We start from the raw sequence: 24,740 nt of genomic DNA, 5'->3' as shown, positions 1-24,740 counted from the left end.
TTGTATGAACTTGGACAAGTTACTTAATCTCTCTATACCTCAGTCTTCCCATTTGTTAAACAGAAATAATAATTTACCTAATTAATAATACTGCAGGAAAAATTCAGTTCAGTACAGTTGCTCAGTCATGTCTGACTCTTTGTGACTCCATGGCCTGCAGCACGCCAGGCTTCCCTGTCCATCACCAACCCCCAGAGTTTGATCAAACTCATGTCCATCAATTCAGTGATATCATCCAACCATCTCATCCTCTGTCGTCCTTTTTCCTGCCTTCAATCTTTCCCAGCATCAGGGTCTTTTCCATTGAGTCAGTTATTCGCATCAGGTGGCCAAAGTATTGAAGCTTCAGCTTCAGCATCAGTCCTTCCAATGAACACACAGGACTGATCTCCCTTAGGATGGACTGGTTGAATCTCCTTGCAGCCCAAGGGACTCTCAAGAGTCTTCTCCAACACCACAGTTCAAAAACATCAATTCTTTGGTGTTCGGCACTCAGCTTTCTTTATAGTTCAACTCTCACATCCGTATATGACTACTGGAAAAAAGCATAGCTTTGACTAGACGGAACTTGTTGGCATAGTAATGTCTCTGCTTTTTAATATGCTGTGTAGGTTGGCCATAGCTTTTCTTCCAAGGAACAATCATCTTTTAATTTCATGCCTGAAGTCTCCATCTGCCGTGACTTTGGAGCCCAAAAAAATAAGTCTCTCATTATTTCCATTGTTTCCCCATCTATTTGCCATGACGTAATGGGACCAGATGCCATGATCTTAGTTTTCTGAATGTTGAGTTTTAAGCCAAGTTTTTCACTCTCCTTTTTCACTTTCATCAAGAGGCTCTTTAGTTCTTTGCTTTCTGCCATAAGGGTGGTGTCATCTGCATATCTGAGGTTATTGCTCTTTCTTCTGGGAATCTTGATTCCAGCTTGTGCTTCATCCATTCCAGTATTTCACATGATGTACTCTGCATATAAGTTAAATAAGCAGGGTTACAATACACAGTCTTGACATACTCCTTTTCCTATTTGGAACCAGTCTGTTGTTCCATGTCCAGTTCTAACTATTGCTTCTTGACCTGCATACAGATTTCTCAGGAGGCAGGTAAGGTGGTCTGATATTCTCATCTCTTTAAGGATTCTCCACAGTGCTGTGATCCACACAGTCAAAGGCTTTAGCATAGTCAATAAAGCAGAAGTAGATGTTTTTTCTGGAACTCTCTTGCTTTTTCTATGATCCAATGGATGTGTAATAAAGATTACACAAATAATAACATGCATACTCCTAGTGCACAGTAAGCACTGGATAAGTTCTGTAAGGAGATCAAACCAATCAATCCTATAGGAGATCAACCCTGAATATTCACTAGAAGGACTGATGCTGAAGCTCCAATACTTTGGCCACCTGATGTGAAGAGCTGACTCATTAGAAAAGACCATGATCCACCTCCCAGAATATTGGAAATAAAAGCAAAACTAAAGAAATGGGACCTAATGAAACTTAAAAGCTTTTGCACAACAAAGGAAACTATAAGCAAGGTGAAAATACAGCCCTCAGATTGGGAGAAAATAATAGCAAATGAAGAAACAGACAAAGGATTAATCTCAAAAATATACAAGCAACTCCTGCAGCTCATTCCAGAAAAATAAATGACCCAATCAAAAAATGGGCCAAAGAACTAAACAGACATTTCTCCAAAGAAGACATACAGATGGCTAACAAACACATGAAAAGATGCTCAACATCACTCATTATTAGAGAAATGCAAATCAAAACCACAATGAGGTACCATTACACGCCAGTCAGGATGGCTGCTATCCAAAAGTCTACAAGCAATAAATGCTGGAGAGGGTGTGGAGAAAAGGGAACCCTCTTACACTGTTGGTGGGAATGCAAACTAGTACAGCCGCTATGGAGAACAGTGTGGAGATTTCTTAAAAAACTGGAAATAGAACTGCCATATGACCCAGCAATCCCACTTCTGGGCATACACACTGAGGAAACCAGATCTGAAAGAGACACGTGCACCCCAATGTTCATCGCAGCACTGTTTATAATAGCCAGGACATGGAAGCAACCTAGATGCCCATCAGCAGATGAATGGATAAGGAAGCTGTGGTACATATACACCATGGAATATTACTCAGCCGTTAAAAAGAATTCATTTGAACCAGTCCTAATGAGATGGATGAAACTGGAGCCCATTATACAGAGTGAAGTAAGCCAGAAAGATAAAGAACATTACAGCATACTGACACATATATATGGAATTTAGAAAGATGGTAACGATAACCCTATATGCAAAACAGAAAAAGAGACACAGAAATACAAAACAGACTTTTGAACCCTGTGGGAGAATGTGAGGGTGGGATATTTCAAAAGAACAGCATGTATACTATCTATGGTGAAACAGATCACCAGCCCAGGTGGGATGCATGAGACAAGTGCTCCGGCCTGGTGCACTGGGAAGACCCAGAGGAATCGGGTGGAGAGGGAGGTGGGAAGGGGGATCGGGATGGGGAATACGTGTAAATCTATGGCTGATTCATATCAATGTATGACAAAACTCCAAAAAAAAAAAGGAAAAAAAATACAATAAACTTGACAGGTTTCAAAAAAAATTAAAAAAAAATAAAAATCTACTCTATACCACAGACCTATATAAAAAAAAATAAAATAAAAAATACATAATATGAGAAAAGATCATGATGCTGGGAAATATCGAAGACAGGAGGATAAGGGGAGGACAGGGAATGAGATGGTTGGATGGCATCACCATCTCAATGGACATGAGTTTGAGCAAGTGCCAGGAGATGGTGAAGAACAGATAAGCCTGGCATGCTGCAGTCCATGGGGTCACAAAGTGTCAGACATGACTGAGCGACTGAAAAACAAGAATTTCACTTTCAGATTTTCTGAAGAAGGACCTTTTAATTCTTTCTTTTGTCCCTATGGGAGGTTCTGGCCACTGGCAGTCCTGTTTCCTTTCCACTTGTTTTTATTCTCCTATGGTGGTGGTGGTGGTTTAGTTGCTAAGCTGTGTCTGACTCTTTGTGACCCCATGGACTGTAGCCTTCCAGGCTCCTCTATACATGGGGTTTCCCAGGAAAGAATGCTGGAGTGGGTTGCTATTTCCTTCTCCAGGGGATCTTCCCCACCCAGGGATTAAACCTGCGTCCCCTGTATTGCAGGCAGATTCTTTACAGACTGAGCCACCAGAGAAACCCTTATTCTCCTATAAAAGAGTCATAAGTCAGTGATTAACATGCACGAATGCCACTCAGCAATAAAAAGAAGAGCCTATTGATACAGGTACAAATTGTATGGATTGTAAGGTTATTTAGCTTAGTGAAAATATGTCATCCTCAAAAGGTTACATGCTATATAAGTCCATTCATTTAACATTCTGTATAATTTTTGCATTTCAAAATTGAGAACAAAGTAATAGTTGTCAGAATTTAGGGACAAGAGGAATAGTTTTGAATTTTTATTTTAGTAGTAGTTGTTTCATGAATTATACATGTGATAAAATGACATGGAACTACACACAAACACAAACTCACACTCATACACACAGAGAGAGAGGAATGCATGCAAAATCTATCAAAATCTGAATGACATCTGTAGACTACACAATGTTAATGTCCTGGCTTGGGTATTTAGCCATGTAAGATGTTACCATTAGTTGCAGCTGGGTGAAGGGTATACAGGAATTTTCTGTACTATTTTTGCAACTTTCTGTGAGTCATTAATTATCTCAAAATAATTTTTTAAATGCTGATTAAGGATGCTTTTATTAGTAGATAAAGTTGGGCTAATTTCCCTATTTGTCCAAGGCCAAATTCACCAGACTAGTATTTCAGAGCACTGTGAGTTAGAAGAATTGCTAATAGCTGTGCTTCAGAAAAGCTTTCTGAGGTCAGTACATTTAGGGAACATGACGTACCCCCTCCCCTCTTGGAGATTCCCTTCTACATTGCTCTGTTGTTTTCAATCCTTCCTGTGCACCAGACTCATCTAAAAAAATTTAAAGGCTGAAATGATCCTTAAATCAAAGAAATCATCACAATCCCTAGCCACACACTGGAAAGAATATCTTCCACTTACAATGAAATTTAAACAAAAATATTGCAGGACTCTGAGCTAACGCTTGCTTTTCCCTTAAGTGTTCAAGCTGTGAATATCTGATTTAGGCCTGTGACAGACATTGAAAGCAGCAAGAAATGACCCATTAGGAAAATAGCTTCATAATATAGAACAAAAAGGGAGCTGGAGTTAAGGAGAAATTATACCAACACATCATCTTCATTTTCAGAGAGCAGCTAGAGACTGCTTCAATATGAGGAGACAGATAAGCAACAGGTAACTAAAGACGCTGGCCAGTCCGTTGAGCAGAAATTAACAAGAAGATTGCCACAGAATACCTCTAAAGCAGGCATTTCACTGAGTCATGCTGACCTACTCAATCCAAAGCTGGCACCAGTGAGGGCTGAGAAAGTAGAGAATACCATAAACTGAAGATAGAAATGGCCTCCAGCAGAAAATAAATATGGCAATTCAGAAAGAGAATGAGACAAACCTGAATTGAAGCTTCTGTGATGCACAGTCTCATTCCTCCTGCCACTTCACACATCACATTTCAGCAAACAGTAGCTCCCATTCAAAGCTGGAAATAAAAGGGACAACGCCTAAGCACAGATGATTGAAAAATAAGAAGCAGAACAGCATAAGCAAAAAGTAGATGAAGGAAGAAGAAACTGAAGAACAGGCTCTGAATATTCTTTAAAACAGGTAAACTCTACAATTCTACTGAAGGGTATTAAACATAGCTTGTCCTTGGATAAGAAGACAATAATATGATACTCCTGATTCTCTGTAAATGAAATCATAAAATAATAATCAAAATATCCATAGGCCTTAGGGAGGGAGCCTGAAAAAAACTGATACTACAGTTCATCTCAGAAAATAAATAGGTGAAAATATCCCTCCAAAATCTTAGAAACAAGTTTTATAAGGACCTTTCTTGCCAAATAATAAAATGTATATGAGAAATTTGTTTTAGAAGATTTTTACTGGCACAAGAATAACACTACTAAACAGAACAGTTCAGAAATAGGTACAGACACATAAGGGAATGGATTACATAATAAAGGCAGCAATTATTTACATTGGATATTTAATATTCAATAAATGGTGTCAAAACAACTGATTAGTTGTGCAGAAAGATAAAAAGTCATATAGCTGCCTAAATCCTTGCTTGGGCTTGGGCTTACTCTTTCAGTTGTGTCCAATTCTTTGCAACTGCAACATTTTCCCTTAATTCAAAGACAGTTCTTACAATTACCAATCAATAGAAAAAGATGCTCTTAAAACTATACCCTTGTAACAGAGTTTGGGATTTCACTTTGTCTGCTCCTGGCATGTCACTGTTTGTTATCAGAGCAAAACAAAAAAAATAAAACAAGATTCTTCAAGTCAGACTCAGTGCACTACAATTATCTACAAAAGCACAGGGATAGAGAGGAAGGAAAAATGGCTAAGAGTAGATTTAAGAATCCTAAAAAAAAAAAAAAAACCTCCCCAAATAATGATAGCCTGAGTTTATATAGTTTTGGGGAAGAGATATGGAACATGGTGGTTAAAAATATTAGATATGGAGCCAAAACCTATGGCACATCCATAAAATGGAATATTCTTCATCAACAAATAGAAATGAGCCATGAAAAGACATAAATGAATGATAGATGCATACTCATAAATCAAAAAAGTTAATCCGAAAGGGTTACATACACTATAATTCCATTAATATGACACTCTAGAAAAGGCAAAATTATAAAGATAGTTAAAAGCACAGTGGTTGCCATGGTCTGTAGGGTGTAGTTAAATAGGCAAAGAATCTGGATTTTCTTAGGTCAGTGAAACTATTCAGTATAATACTATATAGCATATATAACACACATACATTTGTTAAAACCAATAGAACTTAATGACACAAAGAATAATGTATACAAATCTTTATATAAAGTAAAAAATTTAAGAAGTTGTTGGATTCCAAGATGAAATGATAACTGTAACAAGAATCTAACTGATTCAAATGAATTCTTTTTAATGGCTGAGTAATATTCCATAGTGTACATGTACCATAGCTTCCTTATACAGAGTGAAGTAAGCCAGAAAGATAAAGACCATTACAGTATACTAATACATACATATGGAATTTAAAAAGATGGTAACGATAACCCTATATGCAAAACAGAAAAAGAGACACAGACGTACAGAACAGACTTTTGGACTCTGTGGGAGAAGGCGATGATGGGATATTCTGAGAGAATAGCATTGAAACAAGTATACTATCAAGGGTGAAACAGATCACCAGCCCAGGTTGGATGCATGAGACAAGTGCTCAGGGCTGGTGCACTGGGAAGACCCAGAGGGATGGGATGGAGAGGGAGGAAGGAGGGGGGATCGGGATGGGGAACACATGCAAATCCATGTCTGATTCATGTCAATGTATGGCAAAAACCACTACAATATTGTAATTAGCCTCCAACTAATAAAAATAAATGAAAAAAATAATCTAACTCTATTACAAATATATGAAATAATTTCAATGAAGGTGGTGGTGGAAAAATGTTCTAATGTAGGTGACCTTGGAAATGCAGAAAAAAAAAAATAAAGCAAAAAGGAAACATGCATAGCATAGTCCTTTTCTGGGTAAAGTATTTCTCATGGAGAACTGGTTAACAAATTTGAAACCACTCACTTCAAATATATAGTGGAATGAACAATTATGTAAAAGGATAGCAGATAGTTGAATCCATGCTTCTTACTGTTGGAGTAGTATGTTAGAAACAAGAGGGGAAGACTAGAGGTATCCATGTGTTAACAAATTAGCATTGGAGACATCAGTATGAATTCATGAGTACCTAAATATAGAAATAAGTAGTTAAATATAGAAATATGAGTATAGGCATAGGTTAATACATATACATATATTACCTTGTGCTCTCAGTTGAAATGGATTAGAAGCAGGAAAATCTATGGAACAAGCATACCCAGCTTCCAATATTGTCTCCAGTAAAAGGAACCATGTTCTTTGCTGAAATGGTTGGTTTTTAGGACCAGGGCAGAACTAAAAAAAGCAAACCTGGAGCATCTTATAGTCTCAGAAAATAAGAAAGTGATTAAAAAAAAAAACAGTTATGGATCTATCAAAGTGATACAGGAGCCAACTGAAAGAGCTCCCAATGGTCAAAGTGGAATTATGCTATAGTCAACAACATATCCAAGGCATAAAATTTTTTATATGAAAAGATGAGACAAAATAAAATTATTGTGGAAAAATAAGACATAGCTGGTGCATCAAATACATACAATGAAATTCTATATGCTTATAAAAGGACATTAGGTAAAAACGAAGGCAATCTGAATAAAATATTAATATATATTTAGTTAATAGTTATGTATCATGTTCTCTTTATTAATTGTGAAAAACATACCATACTACCATAAGATTTAAATAGCAAATGAAACTAAGTGTGGGATATTTGAAAACTCTGTGCTATCTTAACAATCTTTATATAAAGCTAAAAGTTTCCTGGAAAAAAAACAAAAGATTCTCCTAACCTAAATGCCCATAAGAAACGTTATGATATGTTAAGCAGAATGAAGTTTACATGCCCTGATAGAGAAAGGGTTCCAAAATACATCAAATGAAAAGTTAAAGGGACAGTAGTACATTAATAAAGATAGCTATAAATATTTTCATGTGAAATGTGGTTATCTTTGAAGATAGAATTGTTTAAAATAATTTTTATACTGAAAAGTATATTTTCCATATTTTCTGTAATGAACATATTTTATAATCAAAAGATATAATAAAATAATAAAGTGATAACTTTCAGTGAAGCATACTGCAAAGATATACTTAATACCCTTAGTTTACATAACTTATGAGCAAAAGATGAGAAAACCACTTGCAAACACTTTTACTAGTAACACAGAAGGAAATAATAGCTCCATTATGTTTATTTTTTTCTTTAAAAATACCTCTGTCATGCAAAATTTAAAAACATAAATAATCTAGAAGTGGTATTAATGTGTTATTAAAAATTCTTAACTCTATGCTACTTTAAGTCAGTGATAATAATGTACTATATGTAAAGTACTATATCATAATAATTCATAATTTATAGCACAATAATAAGATACACCTGGTCCGAGTTGATTTAGTCTTTGTGCCTCTGAGGAGCAGGCATCACACATGTAAACTGGCTCTGTAGTTTTTTTCCTCAAGTAAATATTAGTTTCAGTGGAGTTCTGATAATTTTCCCAGTTACACTCTAAAAGGGCATCATAAGGATTAAATTACACAGAGGCTTTAGAGAATGTGTTGTGTTCTACATCTCTTGTAAAGAAGTGTATTTCTAAATGCTGTCTGTTACAATACTTAAATTTTTCATTTTTAAATTTAAAAGACACTCCACAAAAAAACACAAAACATAAAATTTGAAGTAATGCACGTGTGTTGGAGTTACTATACTGCAGGTTGTCCCAATCCTAGCGAACACCTAATCAAGTGAGGATTTATCCTTTTTTCCAAAGCGGCCAATTCCTTTTCAAACTCAGCTTCTATCTTATCACTTAACCCCTGAAGCTCTTTGAGGTCTAGGACACCTGTACTGTTAGACCCAGTCAGAATGGGAGCATTTGCATCATTTGACTATCTGTGTGGTCTCTTTCTTAACTCCTTTCTTCCCTGACCTCTTCAGCAGCCCCTGCTGCTGCTTAGGAAAGCCCTTCCCTTATCTACGTTTGCCATGTTAAAGGGAAAGAACAAACTTTTATAGTGACGACCTGGACGCTCAGGGCCAAATTCAGGTTGCTGAAAACTCTCAAAGGAGAAGGCGGGGACGACTGCAGCAGCGGAGGAGATGAAGACCTCTTAGGTCGGGCTGGGGGAAGAAAGGAAATGGCTGGCCTCATCCTTAATCACTGCCAAAGGAAAGAGCACACTAGTAAGAAGGCACTGAGGAAGACCTCATAAAACCCTTCTCACGCCCCTGCCCCCTGCCAGTGAACTGCATTCCCAGTCGACTTTTTTTTTTTTTTTCCTGGCATCATTCATTGGCTGAGTGTGATGGACAAACCTGCAGCCCAAAGAACGTGCAAGCTTATCGGCTTTCCTGGCTCTTTTTACCTTTGACTTAGCCTAGGTGGTTGAAGCACCCAACGCTCACCTTTTGCATTCCCAGAATCCTATCTATACTGATTAAAAAATCCAGGACACCTGCCCGCTTCCCACCCCAACCCCAACCAGACTTAACCTGAAAAGACCTGTAAGTTGTCTTTCCAGTTAGCTTCTTATGCCCACCCAACTTGATTTGAGACAAGAACTTTTGGTAAAACCTAATCAAAGAGATGAACGGGGAGAAAATATACCAATCTCCGTACACCAATCTTCCTGTAGGGTGCTTCTGAATGATTATTATTATCCGCATATCTCCTTTTATTCTGCAAATATTCCACAATGACATGTATTCCTTTAATACTGGAAAATACACAGCAGGAAGGGGCTAAATACTTCAGTAAATGTGCTAAGCTGCAACAAGGATGTTGCATTCCATGTAGAAATTTTAAGGGCTCTACTATTTGTGATGTCCGGCAAGCACGGTATATTATCCCATTTGAGAACCTCTGCAGCAGTGACCCAGGTGTTGTGTGTGTGTATGTCTGTGTGTGTGCTCAGTCACGTGTAACCCTTTGCGAGACCCCATGGACTACCAGGCTCCTCTAGAGGTCTATGGAATTTTCCAGGCAAGAATACTGGGGTGGGTTGCCATTTGAGTGGGTTGCCATTTCCTCCTCCAGAGGCTCTTTCTGTACCAGGGATCAAACACACATCTCTTGAGTCTCCTACATGGACAGGCAGATTCTTTATCACTGCACCACCTGAGTAGCCCACAGTGAGCCAGGTACATGCTATTTACTACAGTCTTCTATTTGGCACTGGCTTATAAATAAATCTGCTGCCACACAACTTCTCAATGGATGCAAAAATCTCAGAACTAAAATACAGGCACTCTCAGAATAGCACAGCTATTGCAAAAAGCAACCATTTGCTTCCTGATTTTGTATAAATCATAACCTACATATCCAAACATGCATGATTGGTTAAATATATATTTCATGGGTTGGAAGATTTTTACATTTAGAGACACGAAGGGGCTTCCCAGTGGCTCAGGGGTAAAGAATCTGCCTGCAATGCGGGAGACACCAGTTCAATCCCTGGGTTGGGAAGACCGATTGGAGGGCACTCCAGTATTCTTGCCTGGGAAATCCCATGGACAGAGGAGCCTGGCAGGCTATGCTCCATGGGGTCACAAAGGGTCGGACACAACTGAAGCGGCTGAGCACACAACAAACATGTAGACATGAGGGGCTAGTTAAGCAGGGATAAATGCAAGATACTAAACTATATATGGTGGGATCTGGGAAGACTATTGGGTAATTTTATGGCAAGAGACCCTGAAATTCGCAAATCCTATCTTCCTCCTGCTGCAACTCTTTCCTGTAAGGTCTTGAAGAAAATATATGCAATTGGGGAAATGGCAGATGTGAAATAAACTATCATTTGCTGTGCTTGTGACTTTATGCCTAGTACAAAGCACTCTGGTAAACTGAGTTTAAGAGGTCTCCTCCTTAAAATAAATTCAAACCAAAATCTTAGGATCATGCATAATATCACTTACAAGGAAAAATAAACTACACAAGGGAGGGAGACCTCCTCCCAAGTCACAGTGGAGGATGGGCCTGGGTCATTTCAGATCCTACTCTGGAAAGTGAAAACTGTTATTGATATCCTTTCTGGGTGAGGCACTCCTGCCTATCTCCCCACTTCCCCATCCCCACTTCTTCCCATTCTCTCCACTCCCCACCCTCCTCCCTTCCCTTCTCCGCTCTCATTTCCCATCCTTCTCTCTTCCACTCTGTTCTCCTTCCACCCCCCTCTTCACCCTCCCTCTGCCTCCCCACTTTCTGTACTTCAACCCTCCTCCTCATTCCTTCCTCCCCTTCTCTTTCTCTCCCCCTTGTCTTAGTCCTCCTCCCCTGTCCCATTTTTCTCCAATCACTTGAATGTATATCCTCCAAAAAAGACCTAAGATCTAGGAAATGCATCAGAATGTTAATTATAATCATATATTTTAAAATATCCCTTTTCCTAAAGATTCCCTACTTTTTCTATAATAAGCAACACATTTTTTTATAATGAGGCAAATATGGTAGATTTTTATAGCATGATACACTTTATTTGACATTTATTTTAGGTTGCAATAGAATATGAAAAAAATGATATAAAGTGATTATTTCCAGTGAAAGGCAAAGTAGAACATATTACAAAGAAAATGTGGTTAGTACCTTTAGTTCACAGTTACACAGGATAAGATGAGCAGATTTTTAAAAAATACTATGTTAACACCTCAGTAATAAACAGTAACTTCATTATGCTTAAATTTATAAATCACTATGTCACATTAACATGCTCAGTCATATCATACATGGTTTGATGGACATTATTAAATGTATGCTAATCTTTTTTCAAGCAGTCAAATTTCACAATGTGCTGTTCAAGTTAGTATAATATGTATTTCTATAGCAAATGAAGGCACAGCTAGTACAAAGCAGATTTAAACCCTTAGTCTGTTGGGCTGGGAAAAAAAATACACTTGCATTGATACTTCAGGAACTTTGTTTTATTTCAAGAAAATATTGTCTTGGTTAACAATTCTGACAGTTGTCACAGCTATATTGTAATAGGAACACAACAAAAAATTTCACAAGAATTAAAACTTTGTAGCACCAAACAACATGCTTTAGATAACTGACAGCAATTTACATGTTTTGATGAATATTACACAGCAACAGCCTAGATAGAATAAACTGATACTTAAGACAATTTAAGACAATATTTTAGGCTACCAAGAAGGTACAAAAACTCAAGACTATGAGGAATACTAGTGTTGAGATTACAGGGCAGGTTTTTGCAAAGCTATATAAACCTTCTTTACTTCTGCTTGAAATTTGAGATTTCTGAAAATTCTTTCATGCAGCCTCTTTTATATTTTTGTTATTTCCTGTTTCCATAATCTTTACCGAAATCATAAGTACCGTTGACTTCTCCTGTATAGTAATAGATTGATTTCAGGATGACGTTATCATGTAAAGTTTGACCAATTTCAAAATCTTCATCAAGGATAGCATCTTCTCGTGGTTCAAGCTTTCCGATAGTAGGAATCTCAGGAGGGCTAAAGAAGTTGAAGAATGATGCATTAGGAACCACTCTTGGCTGGGTTTCAACTTGTCCAGCAGCAGCTGTGTGACTCTGGGTGGTTGTCACTGTGACATCCTTTCCTCTTCTCCAATCTATCTTACAGCCTTTGCAATCTTGGATTTCCCAGCCCCAAGAGAAGAAGGGATCATTGCGATCTGGCTTTGACTTTATTATATATGTCTTGGTCAGCACCTCATTCTTGAAGTATGGATTGGGTAGAAAGCAAAATTCAAATGTGTAACTTACAGGCCTGCCGGGTTTTGAAAACTTCAGGCTAACATCAGACAGGAACTTAAGAATGGGCTCATCATACTTCTGAATCATGGGCCCCAGCTTGTCAACATTCTTGAACACAGTCAGCCAATAGTCGGGAATGCCTTTAGGATCTTCCCTTTTAGGCTTTCCTTTGCGAGCTCTTTTAAGAGCTCTTTCTTCAGGCCTGACCTCAGGAACTCTTTTTGGAGCCTCTTTTCCTGGAGTCCTGGTCTTAGCCTCTGCTGCCTTAGTCTGCCCTTTATCTTCTGCCTTTGCCTGGGGGGCTTCTTTTGGATCTTCTTTTACTTCAGGCTTGGCCTCCAGAGCATCTTTGGACTCTGCTTTTTCTTCAGTCTTTGCTTTGGGATTTTCTTTTGGTGTTACATTCTCTTCAGCCTTGACCTCAGGTTTTGCTTCCAGATCATCCTCTTCTTCCTCACCCTCTAAAGCAGGCATCTCACTAGAGTCTTCCTGTATCTCTTCATCGCTGCTGAACACCTCATCCTCCGAATTCCATTCACATTCTTCTTCCGTGGGCTCATATTCTGCATTGATGATTTCGAATCGCCGGTTGTACAGAGGCCTACTGAGTTCGGCATATTTTCGTTCAAGATCATGAACTGCCTTTAAAAACAGGGCATCTACCTTGTCACATTCGTCTTGAATATTTCTGAGAGCCTGCACACGATTTCTAACTGCCCTAGGCAGCTGATCCACGAAACTTCTACCTGACGGAGTCCGCCGCACACTTCTGGAAGGCCCAGGTACACTTACACTTCTATAGAAGGGGCTGCGGCCGCTGCTGCTGCTGCTGCTGTCAGATTCGTCCCCAGAATCGCTAGACGAGGCAGCTACCATCTCTTCATCCACCCCCTGGGCGGCAGGCTCCGAGACCCTGTTAGGATCCGCTTCTGCCATTCTGCAAGCCTGCAAACCTCTTAGGGTGGTCACTACCGCGTGCCCAGAGATGGGCAGAAAATGACTCACGGATGCTTGGATGCTGGCGGCGGAAGCCGGGGCTGAGGAGGTGGCAGCGGAGAAGGCAGCAGGAGCGCTGGGCGGGGCGCGGCTGGGCCGAGGTGATTGCACCGGAGGCGGCGGCGGCGGCGGCGGCGGCGGAGGCCTGGGCGAAAGAGGCGGAGGCCAAGCCTCTCTGAGCTGCAGTTGCGGCGGACTGAGGTGTGACGCAGCTGAATGTCGCATTGCGTGAGCCCGAGATCTCTTCGCTGCTTACATCTTGTGCCCCCTCCCCTCGCAGTCAGACCTCCCGTTCATTTGGTTCCCAGTGTGCCTTTACCTCGCACCTCATTTGCTGGACCAACTTGATTGACCTTGATTGACAATGCCTCAGCCCAATAAGTGCGCAAGCACACCGCCCCCTCCAGGCTCTGCCCTCCCTTCCAGACGTTCCTTGGTTGCTGAGGCACACACCACTGGAAGGCGTTTTTTTTTTTTTTTTTTTTTCCCCTTAAAATTCTATCTTTATAGATTTATAATTTAAAAAAAAAAAAAAAAAGCTTAGATATGAGGTAAAAATACTAGTCATGGTTCCTAACAAGGGAAGAGGAGTATCCTCCCATCCGCGCATCCTTAATTCCCGTTTGGTTTGTCAGGGGCCTCGGGACAAAAAGCTGTTTTTAAAAAATTGGAAGAAAATGCTCCAAATGGCATCATTGGGTAGTATGATTATGGATTTTTTTTAATTCTCTTTCTTTTATCTGAATGTTTTATAAGCATGTATTTTTTACCCTGGGGAAAAGGGGGGAGTCGTTTATTGGCGAAGGGGGGGGGGGGGCTAGAAAGCAGGCATATTGAATTCCACGTAGCAGCTTTAATAAGTGCTGTCTGTGATGTTTGGCAAGCCTGGTTTATATCCATCTACAAGGTTTGCGAACCCATGTGGCCGTGAGTCAGTTACACCATTTTTACTGTACTCTCTTTTTAAGCTGACATATAATAGACCCCATCCTTGCTGGTGATTTGCCACGTAGTCCTTCTCGATGCTTGTAACAACCTTGTAGATAAAAGGGATAAACGGGCATTCAAATGTTAGGTAGTATTATTTAAAAGCAGATGGTTTGTGCTATACTTTCGTGCAGCAGCTTTTAATTTCACGAATAGCAGGATGGGAGGGGGAATCTGTGCTGATGAAACTGCATCCTCTGTCAGGCTGTACTTTACAATGTCATCTGCCACCAGTTTCCGTCTAACATTGTAAAATTCTAGCCATACTTCAGTATGATTTACAGGTCCAGTAATATATAAATAAACTTGCAAAATGAAGTTTAAAAACAGGTATGTTATTTTTATTTACAGGATTCTTTTCTGCAACAGAACGACTCCCTTGTTACAACCAAAAAGACCAGTGTTTACTTTTCATTAAAAGGTAAGGAACATATTTAGCCCATTTTTATGAATGACAAGCATTACCTATCTATATTTGAATAAAAATTCACAAGATGTAGTTTTTTAATTGGAAGATATCTTGTTAGTTCCATGGAAACAGAAAAATCCACAGAGGTGATTTGGAATACTAATGTAGAAAATAACCTAATTAATCACATTCATTTTTCTAAACTTGCTCATAGACTACAAGTAACAAATTAAAATATAAAATATGATGAATTATTCATTTCAAATGAGGAAAAGGATTAAAGTTAGATTAACCCTTATCTTTCCTTTTTATTACAGAATTTTGTGCTTAGTTATTTAGTCATATTTTTTAAAAATTAGGAAACACTTTTATTTCTATTTTGTAAATGAATTTACTTTTATTATTTATTCCTGATTGTCAAAGTATGTTAGCAATGTAAGGAAAAACACAGCATAGAAAATTTCAATGATGATACAAACACAGTCTTAATCAAGTGATAACCACTGTTAGAATTTTGATGCATTTCCTTCCAGAATTTTCTTTGTAAATATACACACATGCCTGTTTACATATGCTGTTTTATCTATGTGATACCATATTGTGTTTTGTAATCTGCTCATTTATCAATTAATTGTGGCTATACTTTCACAGTAAATGGTTGAACATATCATTTTAAAATAGATGCATATTCCATGGAAATATTTCCCTTAATTTAACCAGATTCCTATTGTACGGCAGCTACTTCTCATACTACCTCTCTACTAACACACACATATTTTTCCTGTTACAAAATAGTTATCCCATATACCTACTCTATGCACTTGTAAAAATTAGCCATATGATAAATTCCTAGAAATGAGAGTCCTGAAATAAACTGCCTGCTCATTTTACTCTTTGATACATAGTGCCAAACGTCTCTCCAGAAAAAATTATCACAATTTGCAATTACACCAACAATGCATCAGTTCATTTATTTAGTCATTCAACTATTATATTTTTGTGCCTGCCGTGTGCCAGGCACATGTGGTAGAGGATGATGATATAATGCTGAATAAAACTTACTGGGTGCATATCCTTTCATTTTTAAAATTTTAATTAAAATATATACTATGGAAACAATGATTTAAATCAATGAAGCTATGCCATAAATATTGTTCTACAAATTATTATTTTCCCTTAAAATGATGGACATATTTTGTTAATGAAGGAACTTATATTTTATAGTACTTTAATGGTTTAATATACATGTTAAATTTTGTGCCAACAAGAATTAGTATTTTGAAGTGAGCAATGAGTTTGGGATTCAGATTTTTTAATGCATTTTTATTAGCTAGTTAATTTTCTGAGTATCACTTATTTGATAATCTTTCTGTCTCACACTTATTTGAAGTGCTACCTTTCCGGTATTAACTAAATCATTTGGTTGTTTCTGAATTCTGTTTTCTGATCCATTCTCCATAAAGTTAGTTAAAGTGTTCGGTGCTCAGTCATGTCCGACTCTTTGCGACCCCATGGACTGTAGCATGCCAGGGTCTTCTGTCCATGGAATTCTCCAGGCAAGAATACTGGAATAGGTAGCCATTCCCTTCTCCAGGGGATCTTCCCCACCCAGGGATCAAACCTAGGTCTCCTGCACTGTGGGCAGATTCTTTACCATCTGAGCCACCAGGGAAGCCTGATCCAATCTCCATAATTTATCTGCAAATAACTAAGGAGGCAGTTTTTAAAATAACTTTATATTTTCTAGAAATGATATGGATTGAAAAAAGTCAGTATGTTGAATTCCAAAAAATAAATTTAAAATAACTCAAAATATGCTGATAGTCACCATTCTCATTTTCATAAACATCTCTAAGTTAATTTCTCATTATTATGCATTTGTATTTATTAGATTAGTGGTAAAATTGAAAGTCTTTCATTTGTTTATCATCCACTTTGGAATTGCTTATTCATATCCTTTGTTTTTCTGCTGAATTGAGAAAAAATAATCAGTGGTTGAAATCCTAAGGGTGAAATAGTTTTGGCCTTGACTTAAGACATCTGTGACTCTTTTAGAAAATCTCTCTCTTCTAACTTATGTTATTGGACAAACATGGCTCAACCACAGCTTTCATTCTAAAATTACCTACTTAGAGCATTGTTTACATGCTTTTCAAGCATTAGTTTCTTAATCACTCACGCTGATACAGAAAAATTTGGAATGGAACAGGGAGAGTAAAAAGAGAAAAAATACTTGTGAAAAGAACCTCATACAAAGATACTATATTAATGAGCTATACTGGCTTTTGATTGGAAGTATTTTTCCCCCACACCATAGATTTTAGGTGCCTTTTTCTAACAATGGTCTATTTTTGATGTGCATGCACTACTTTAGATATCTCATGACACACTTATTTCTGTAGCTTTTTTTGGTCGATTAGTTAATTTTATAATGGCAGGTCCCTAAAAGAAAATATTGTATTCACATAATTAATTTACACATAATACCATATTTTTTCTATTTTAAGTATTAGTGCTTAGTATATAATATGCTATTTTTCTACATAAGGCTATCTGTAAATTACTTGTATAGTGATATGATCTCTGTTCCATTGTTTTAAGATATTCTTTTACTGGGTTAAATGTTCGTAGTTCTACATGAGATGGTTAAGACAGAATCTATTTCAGGTTGAACATGACTCTTGGATGTCTCTTTATACTTTCCCTGTTTTGATCATACACACAATCCTACCCACCACCCCTGCCACACAAACACAATACATAATACACAATGAAAACTGCTCTAGCAGTATCTTTTGTTGTAGGTGTTTAAGAAGCCAAGCATTGAAACTTCATTTATTTTTGGACTTATTTGTTTTTCTTTTTTATTGTTCTTCTAGACAGACTTTTTCTGAGTTAAAAAAAATGTTTTTTTTTTCTCTTTTTTTTCCATTGATTTTTATTAGTTGGAGGCTAATTACTTTACAATATTTTAGTGGTTTTTGTCATATATTGACATGAATCAGCCATGACCCAGCAATCCCACTTCTGGGCATACACACTGAGGAAACCAGATCTGAAAGATACACGTGCACCCCATTGTTCATCGCAGCACTGTTTATAATAGCCAGGACATGGAAGCAACCTAGATGCCCATCAGCAGACGAATGGATAAGGAAACTGTGGTACATATACACCATGGAATATTACTCAGCCATTAAAAAGAATTAATTTGAATCAGTTCTAATAAAATAGTTCTTTTTAAAACAATTTTACTGAAGTACAGTTGACCCTGCAACAACAGTTTTGAGCTGCATGGACCCACATGTTTTTTTTTCAATAAATGTCATAGTACTACACAAGCCACTGTTAGTTGAATCCCAGGATGAAAAGCTGTGGATACTATGGCATGCTATAAAGCTATACACAAGATTTTTGACTGCACAGAGGATCAGCACCCCTACCCCCAGAGTTGTTCAAGGGACTGTAAAAGACATACAATCATACATAAAGTGTGCAGTTTGCTAATTTTTAAAATTTATTTTAATTGGAGGCCAATTAATTTACAATATTTTAGTGGTTTTGTCATACATTGACATGAATCAGCCATGGGTGTACATGTGTTCCCCATCCTGTACCCTCCTCCCATATCCCTCCCCATCCCATCCCTCTGGGTCATCCCAGTGCATCAGCCCTGAGCACCGTGTCTCATGCATCAAACCTGGACTGGCGATCTGTTTCACATATGATAATATACATGTTTCAGTGCTATTCTCTCAAATCATCCCACCCTCGCATTCTCCCACAGAGTCCAAAACACTGTTCTATACATCTGTGTCTCTTTTGCTGTCTCACATGTAATTCAATATATATGCGTTAGTATACTGTGTTGGTGTTTTCTTTCTGGCTTACTTCACTCTGTATAATAGGCGCCAGTCTCATCCACCTCATTTGAACTGATTCAAATGTATTATTTTTAATGGCTGAGTATTCCATTGTGGATATGTACCACAACTTTCTTTTTTTTTTTTTTTTTGTACCACAACTTTCTTATCCATTTGTCTGCTGATGGGCATCTAGGTTGCTATAACTTTTATTTTTAAGAAACTTGATTTAGTAAATATATCAAACTTTGTGCCAGTAAACATGCATAATCTTTTCTGACACAAATGGAATATGCCCCTGTAACATTTGATTTTTAAAAGGAACTATTTGTAAATTACATTTCTGGCATTATAGCCTTGCCTGCATGGAATTTAAGAGAACAGTTACAATAGAAGAGAAGGAAAATTGGTTAGTAATTTGGATATTTGTTCTAATGCTACTTTTCAACTTAAAAAAATAGCATAAATTGTTCAAAAATGTAAATCCACATCACAAAAGAGCACTTTTACAAGGCCACTCAAGAATCTTTTGCCCACAATACTCATGGGAAGAATTATCACACAAAAATTCTAGTAAAGTAAACCTTTTAAACTGCAAATTTGGAAGCATTTTATTTCATTCTGCTATAAAGGGAGGAAACATTTTTAAAGTTTTGACTGGTGAGCAATGTTCATGCATTTATATATGACTACAAAAACTGTTTCTAAATTTTATATTATATTTGGGCAATATAGAACAAGCCCAAATGATATTTTCTGTAATTTTTTCATCCAGAATACCCAAATATATTTAATTAATTGTATTACATGCATCCTCTGAGAAACAGAAAAGTCTTAAGGAGTTGTAAATATTCTTGCTGGTGGAAACAAATACATATTCCACAGCTCTTCAGAGGTGATTGTGTCAAACAACATACACACCATTTTAAAAATCCTCTCAGAATTTAAGAGAAGAATCTCAATAATAACCAAATTTCAGCATTTGATTTCCTTACTGAGACTTTATGACCTAAGTGATTTTAGCGTAGGTTTGGGCATCAGAAATGCTAGGCTGAATCTTTGTTACTCCTCTTACTAGTTGTATTAGACATTGGGCAGGCTACCTCACTTTTATTACTTCTATTCTCCCTCTCTAAAATGGGGCTGAAATATCACACAGATCTCAAATTCAGTATTATTTGCTAGTTTTCATAATATTATCTTTGATCAAGATTGTGTGTAAAGAAACATTTCTTACTATGTAGTCTTAAGCCACTCATAGCATTTCTTTCTGAATATGCTGTGACTTGTATTTTGGAAGCAGCATGTGCTATTTCACTTCAGTCTTGTCCGACTCTTTGGAAGCAGCATGCTGCTGCTGCTGCTGCTGCTGCTAAGTCACTTCAGTCGTGTCTGACTCTGTGTGACCCCATAGATGGCAGCCCACCAGGCTCCCCCATCCCTGGGATTCTCCAGGCAAGAACACTGGAGTGGGTTGCCATTTCCTTCTCCAATGCACTGAAGTGAAAAGTGAAAGTGAAGTTGCTCAGTTGTGTCTGACTCTTAGCGACCCCATGGACTGCAGCCTACCAGGCTCCTCCATCCATGGGATTTTCCAGGCAAGAGTACTGGAGTGGGGTGCCATTGTCTTCTCCGTTGGAAGCAGCATAGGACTCTACAAATAGAGATTTTCCAACTCTAACATGCGTGAGGGTGGAATTTTATGACTGTCAGCAACTCCTTGATAATAGTAATATTAGGTCTTAATAGTTCTAAAGTCAAATAGTCACTCATCCTGCTTGGCATTGTGTGCCTACAGAATATCTCCTATTATTTCAAAGGAAAATAAATCATCACAATTTTAAATAAAATTCAAACCAAGTATCATTTTAGTATTTTACAGCACATGCAGCCCCTTTTCTCTCTTGAGAGCTTTCAGACTTATTGATAGTCCTAAATTATACATCTTCATTATTTAAATCTCAGACTCATATTTTGTATTTATTTTTCATACCTTTTATTTTTATACCATTATGAAGGTTAAAAGTATAAAATTTGCATACCATTAATTACATAAATTTTAAAACATAATAAAAAATAACTCCCAATGTGTTAAATAATGACTTCTGCTCTTGATATTTAAATGTGTATATATATATATATATATATATATATATTTACTTTTTACATGTTGGTTAATTTTAGCATACTATGCATCATGACTTACTTTTAAATACTCACCTAGTACTTTAGATGTCCTATCTCATTTCCATTTTTTAGAGTATTGGTGTCAAATCTAATGAACAGCTGGTGGAAAATATAGTCCTAATTGGAGACAAAAGGGATTTTAGAGATCTTTTAGTACAATCTTCTTATACAGACTGGGGAAACTGAGGCCTTCCTTATTGGATGGACATTCTAGGACTTTACATATATTTGTCACTACAGACAATTCTGCAGTTAACACACTTTTACATGTATTATTATGTATTCAAAAAGTGATTTTCTCAAATGTTAATGGCTTTGGTTTAGAGCAATTTAAGGAGTAAATAAAGATTGTTCACATCCTCTAATAATGGATAATTACCCTAACCATAAGCACTGTGTAGTAAGTATACATAGTTGTCACTAAATGATAATAAATAATTGTATTTATCACCTTCAGGTATCAGACACTGAAATAAGTGCTTTACTTTTACTGTTTAATGAACCCATTTGAGGTTCATTATTATCCTCATACTATCTTTGTTTGATATCCTCATCTCACCTTAGTACTTACTATATCTTCAGTGAGGAGACTGAGTAACTTGTTGAAGGTCAAATAGTTTATAATCAGAAAAGCTCAGATGTGAAAACAGATGATTTGATTCCAGAAGTTGAGTTCTTAACCATTCTACTACACCATCTTTAAGGAACAAAAGTGAATGAACTCCTCAACAGGAGCTCGCTCCTCGACTCCTAGAACTGGAGTTAAATGACAGCCCTGACCATTCTTCCATCCTTCTGTAATAGTTATGTCCTCTTGGTATTAGCAACTTTAGGGGCATCAGTTGGAGAAGGCAATGGCACCCCACTCCAGTACTCTTGCCCGGAAAACCCCATGGACAGAGGAGGCTGGTGGGCTGCAGTCCATGCGGTCTCAAAGAGTTGGACACGACTAAGCGACTTCACTTTGACTTTTCACTTTTCACTTTCATGCGTTGGAGAAGGAAATGGCAACCCACTCCAGTGTTCTTGCCTGGAGAATCCCAGGGACGGCAGAGCCTGGTGGGCTGCCGTCTATGGGGTTGCACAGAGTTGGACACAACTGAAGTGACTTAGCAGCAGCAGCAGCATGGGCGTCAGTACTCAAGTTCCTCTGACTTACACAAAAGATTTAGCTTGAACTGACAGGGTATACTGGAACAAGCTACTTTAATGAAAAAGATGGTTTTCATTAAATTTAACATGCCTAATGACTTTATTTGGTTAACAGCCAAACACTGGGAGATCAGAGTTTAAAGTAAATACCAAAGTATTCAATCCACAATTAAATGAATATTATACTAGGAATTTTTGCATTTAGTATCCCCAGCAGCAGAGGAACTTGTATTTCTGCTGCTAATCTGTGTAAATTATTTATTCATATGTGTAAAGACTCAATAAGTGCTATCTATTATTATGCCATTCACAGGACCACATAGGGTTCTTGTCCCAGTTAAATAAGGATGTTCCAGGGCCAAGGTTAATGGGATTAATCAATTTACAATGTTACGTTTTATATATTCAACTTAGAAAATAAGTTGAATTTGCCTTATAACCCAAAGTAACGTTTTGTCAGGGTGAGAACTTATATCCTTGGGTTAGTTATTCTCCACTGGGGCAGGCTTTTCAGTTAAATGACATGCGTGTTGTTGTTTAGTTGCTAAGTAATGCCCAACTCTTTACAACTCCTTGGACTGTAGCCTGCCAGACTCCTCTATCCATAGAATTCCCCAGGCAAGAATACTGGAGTGGGTAGCCATTCCCTTTTCCAGGGGATCTTCTTGATCCAGGGATTGAATCCAGGCCTCCCACATTGCAAGTTGATTCAGTACCATCTGAGCCACCAATGCTTCAGCAAATCTAGTTAGTACTAATACTTCCAAGGTGAAGATAGCTAATACTTCACTGTTCTCTAACTCATCAATGAAAGAGAAGCAGGGAAATTGCATCATGACTGACTGCAAGTGAGTAAATGAACAAGATAGGTAATTAAGCCATTGTTTTAATTATCAAAAAGCTACTTAATACAGAGAAAGAAATGAAATGGAACCATAAATTCTCCAGATTTATAATTTTGTTTTAGTGACTCTCTTAAAATTGTTGTAACCAAAATTTCAAACTTATGATATCGAGCAGTTTTGTTTCTCTTGTTTTATAACCAGTGTTTGTCTATCTAAAAGGCTAAGCATTGTTTGTTTAGAGATAATCAAATGTTCTAATTAACACAATTTCATTGTCTAGCATCATGAGACTTTATCTTGACTTCTCTGGAAGGAAGATTAAAGACAGAATTACATGAATTATTAGACTAAATGGCCTATCTGCTTGCAGCGCTCTCCATGCTGTTCCTTAGCTTCTAATACATAGTTTTTTTTAAGAATATTCCTGAAAATACTTACCTTATCCCTGTTCTAATCCCAAAGTTTTGGTGATATTCCACTGTCTGGAGTCAGATCTGTGCATGTAAGCCTAAGCTGTGTCTTTTACCCTCTGGTGACCTTGTGCAAATTTTTCGATTCCCTTTGCCCCAGTTTCATCATCTGTAAAATGAGGATAATAACAGTACCTTCCTCATAGAAACATGGTGAGCTTTAAGTAGCATAATACATGTAAAATACTTTGAATGTGGTGAATGCTCCATCAGTGAATTCTAACTTCCTTACCAAACTTATCTTCTCCAGGAATGCTTACCCAGGAGAATGTAGTTCTTTAACTCTTCAGTTATTTCAGGGCTTATTTACTAAAGCTATATTAAAGTTTTATATATGTTTTGAAAAACATTTTAATGGAGCCACATAGATAATTTCTTTTGCAAACCTGTTCTTTCCCCAAGTATATTTTAAATTTCCCTAGTACAGGACCTGAGATGTTTTCTTATATGTAACTCTCCATCTTCACACAGAGTATTTGCTCTGCACAAGAATACACTTAGTACTAATAAACCAACTTCTGAAACTAATGAACTGGCTTCCTGAGATCAAGAGTGTTAGTACTTGCTGCTGAAGTTTTTATTGACTCTATTTTTCTTTAAAAATTGTGCCATACCCTAATGTGCCAAATTTACTGCTGCATACCTGCCATGCAGCAAATCACATTAATTTAGTACATTTTCAATATTTAAAGAATTAGTGTTTTAGCAACCAAATCTTAAATAGGAGCACTTCACACACTTATAGCTAGGAGAGTATGCAGACTTTAGAAGAAAAATTGTGGAATTTAATGAGGATCTAGAGTATTAAATTCAAATGTCTATGTACTTAACCTTCTGTTTCATTAGTATTTTCTTTCATAAGACAAGATTTCTAAAAAATAATTATCTGAAAATTGTTTTACAAATAATAGGCATTAAAACAAAAATATATACTGAAGTATCAGAGCATCTTTTTTCAATAAATTGTACTCTGGATATCATTAAAAAAAACTATTCAGTATGTTTCAGTTAAGTAAGATGAGTAAGCTCTAAAGATCTGTTGTATGATATTGTACATATTGTCAACAATAGTGTATTGTATGCTTAAAATTTGTTAAGAGGATATATCTCATGTTAAGGGTTCTTACCACAATAAAATATTTTTTAAAAAAAGACTACTCTGAGAACCAGATTTTGTTTGTTTTCAGAGCCTTGCTGTGTTAATTAAGCATGTAACATGTCACATTGAATTTTCCTTACTTGTATCATATTTAGAAACAAATTTACC

At 37.2% G+C, this 24,740-nt stretch overlaps 2 protein-coding genes across 6 annotated transcripts in view; one reads left to right on the top strand and one right to left on the bottom strand.

The window, feature by feature from the left end:
* Positions 1-12,060: 12,060 nt before the first annotated feature.
* Positions 12,061-13,740, bottom strand: NAP1L3 (nucleosome assembly protein 1 like 3). Its single transcript, XM_061137589.1, is given in 1 exon segment — positions 12,061-13,740. A coding segment is annotated over 1 exon segment (1,440 nt). The 5' UTR covers positions 13,501-13,740.
* FAM133A (family with sequence similarity 133 member A) overlaps positions 13,714-24,740 on the top strand; it is a 44,800-nt gene continuing 33,773 nt past the window's right edge. For 3 of the 5 annotated variants that reach the window (XM_061136471.1, XM_061136467.1, XM_061136468.1), the window contains exons 1-2: positions 14,106-14,259; positions 14,899-14,968. The gene's annotated coding sequence lies outside the window, so the exon portion shown is untranslated. Of the gene's footprint in view, positions 13,762-14,105; positions 14,263-14,898; positions 14,969-24,740 lie in introns of those variants that run through there. The other 2 variants (XM_061136470.1, XM_061136469.1) reach the window with 2 other exon arrangements.

This window comes from Dama dama, chromosome X (genome assembly GCF_033118175.1).
Source record: "Dama dama isolate Ldn47 chromosome X, ASM3311817v1, whole genome shotgun sequence".
Taxonomy (NCBI): Eukaryota; Metazoa; Chordata; class Mammalia; order Artiodactyla; family Cervidae; genus Dama; species Dama dama.
Note: the sequence above shows the minus strand (reverse complement) of the source record. Positions and strands in the feature narration are given on the sequence as shown.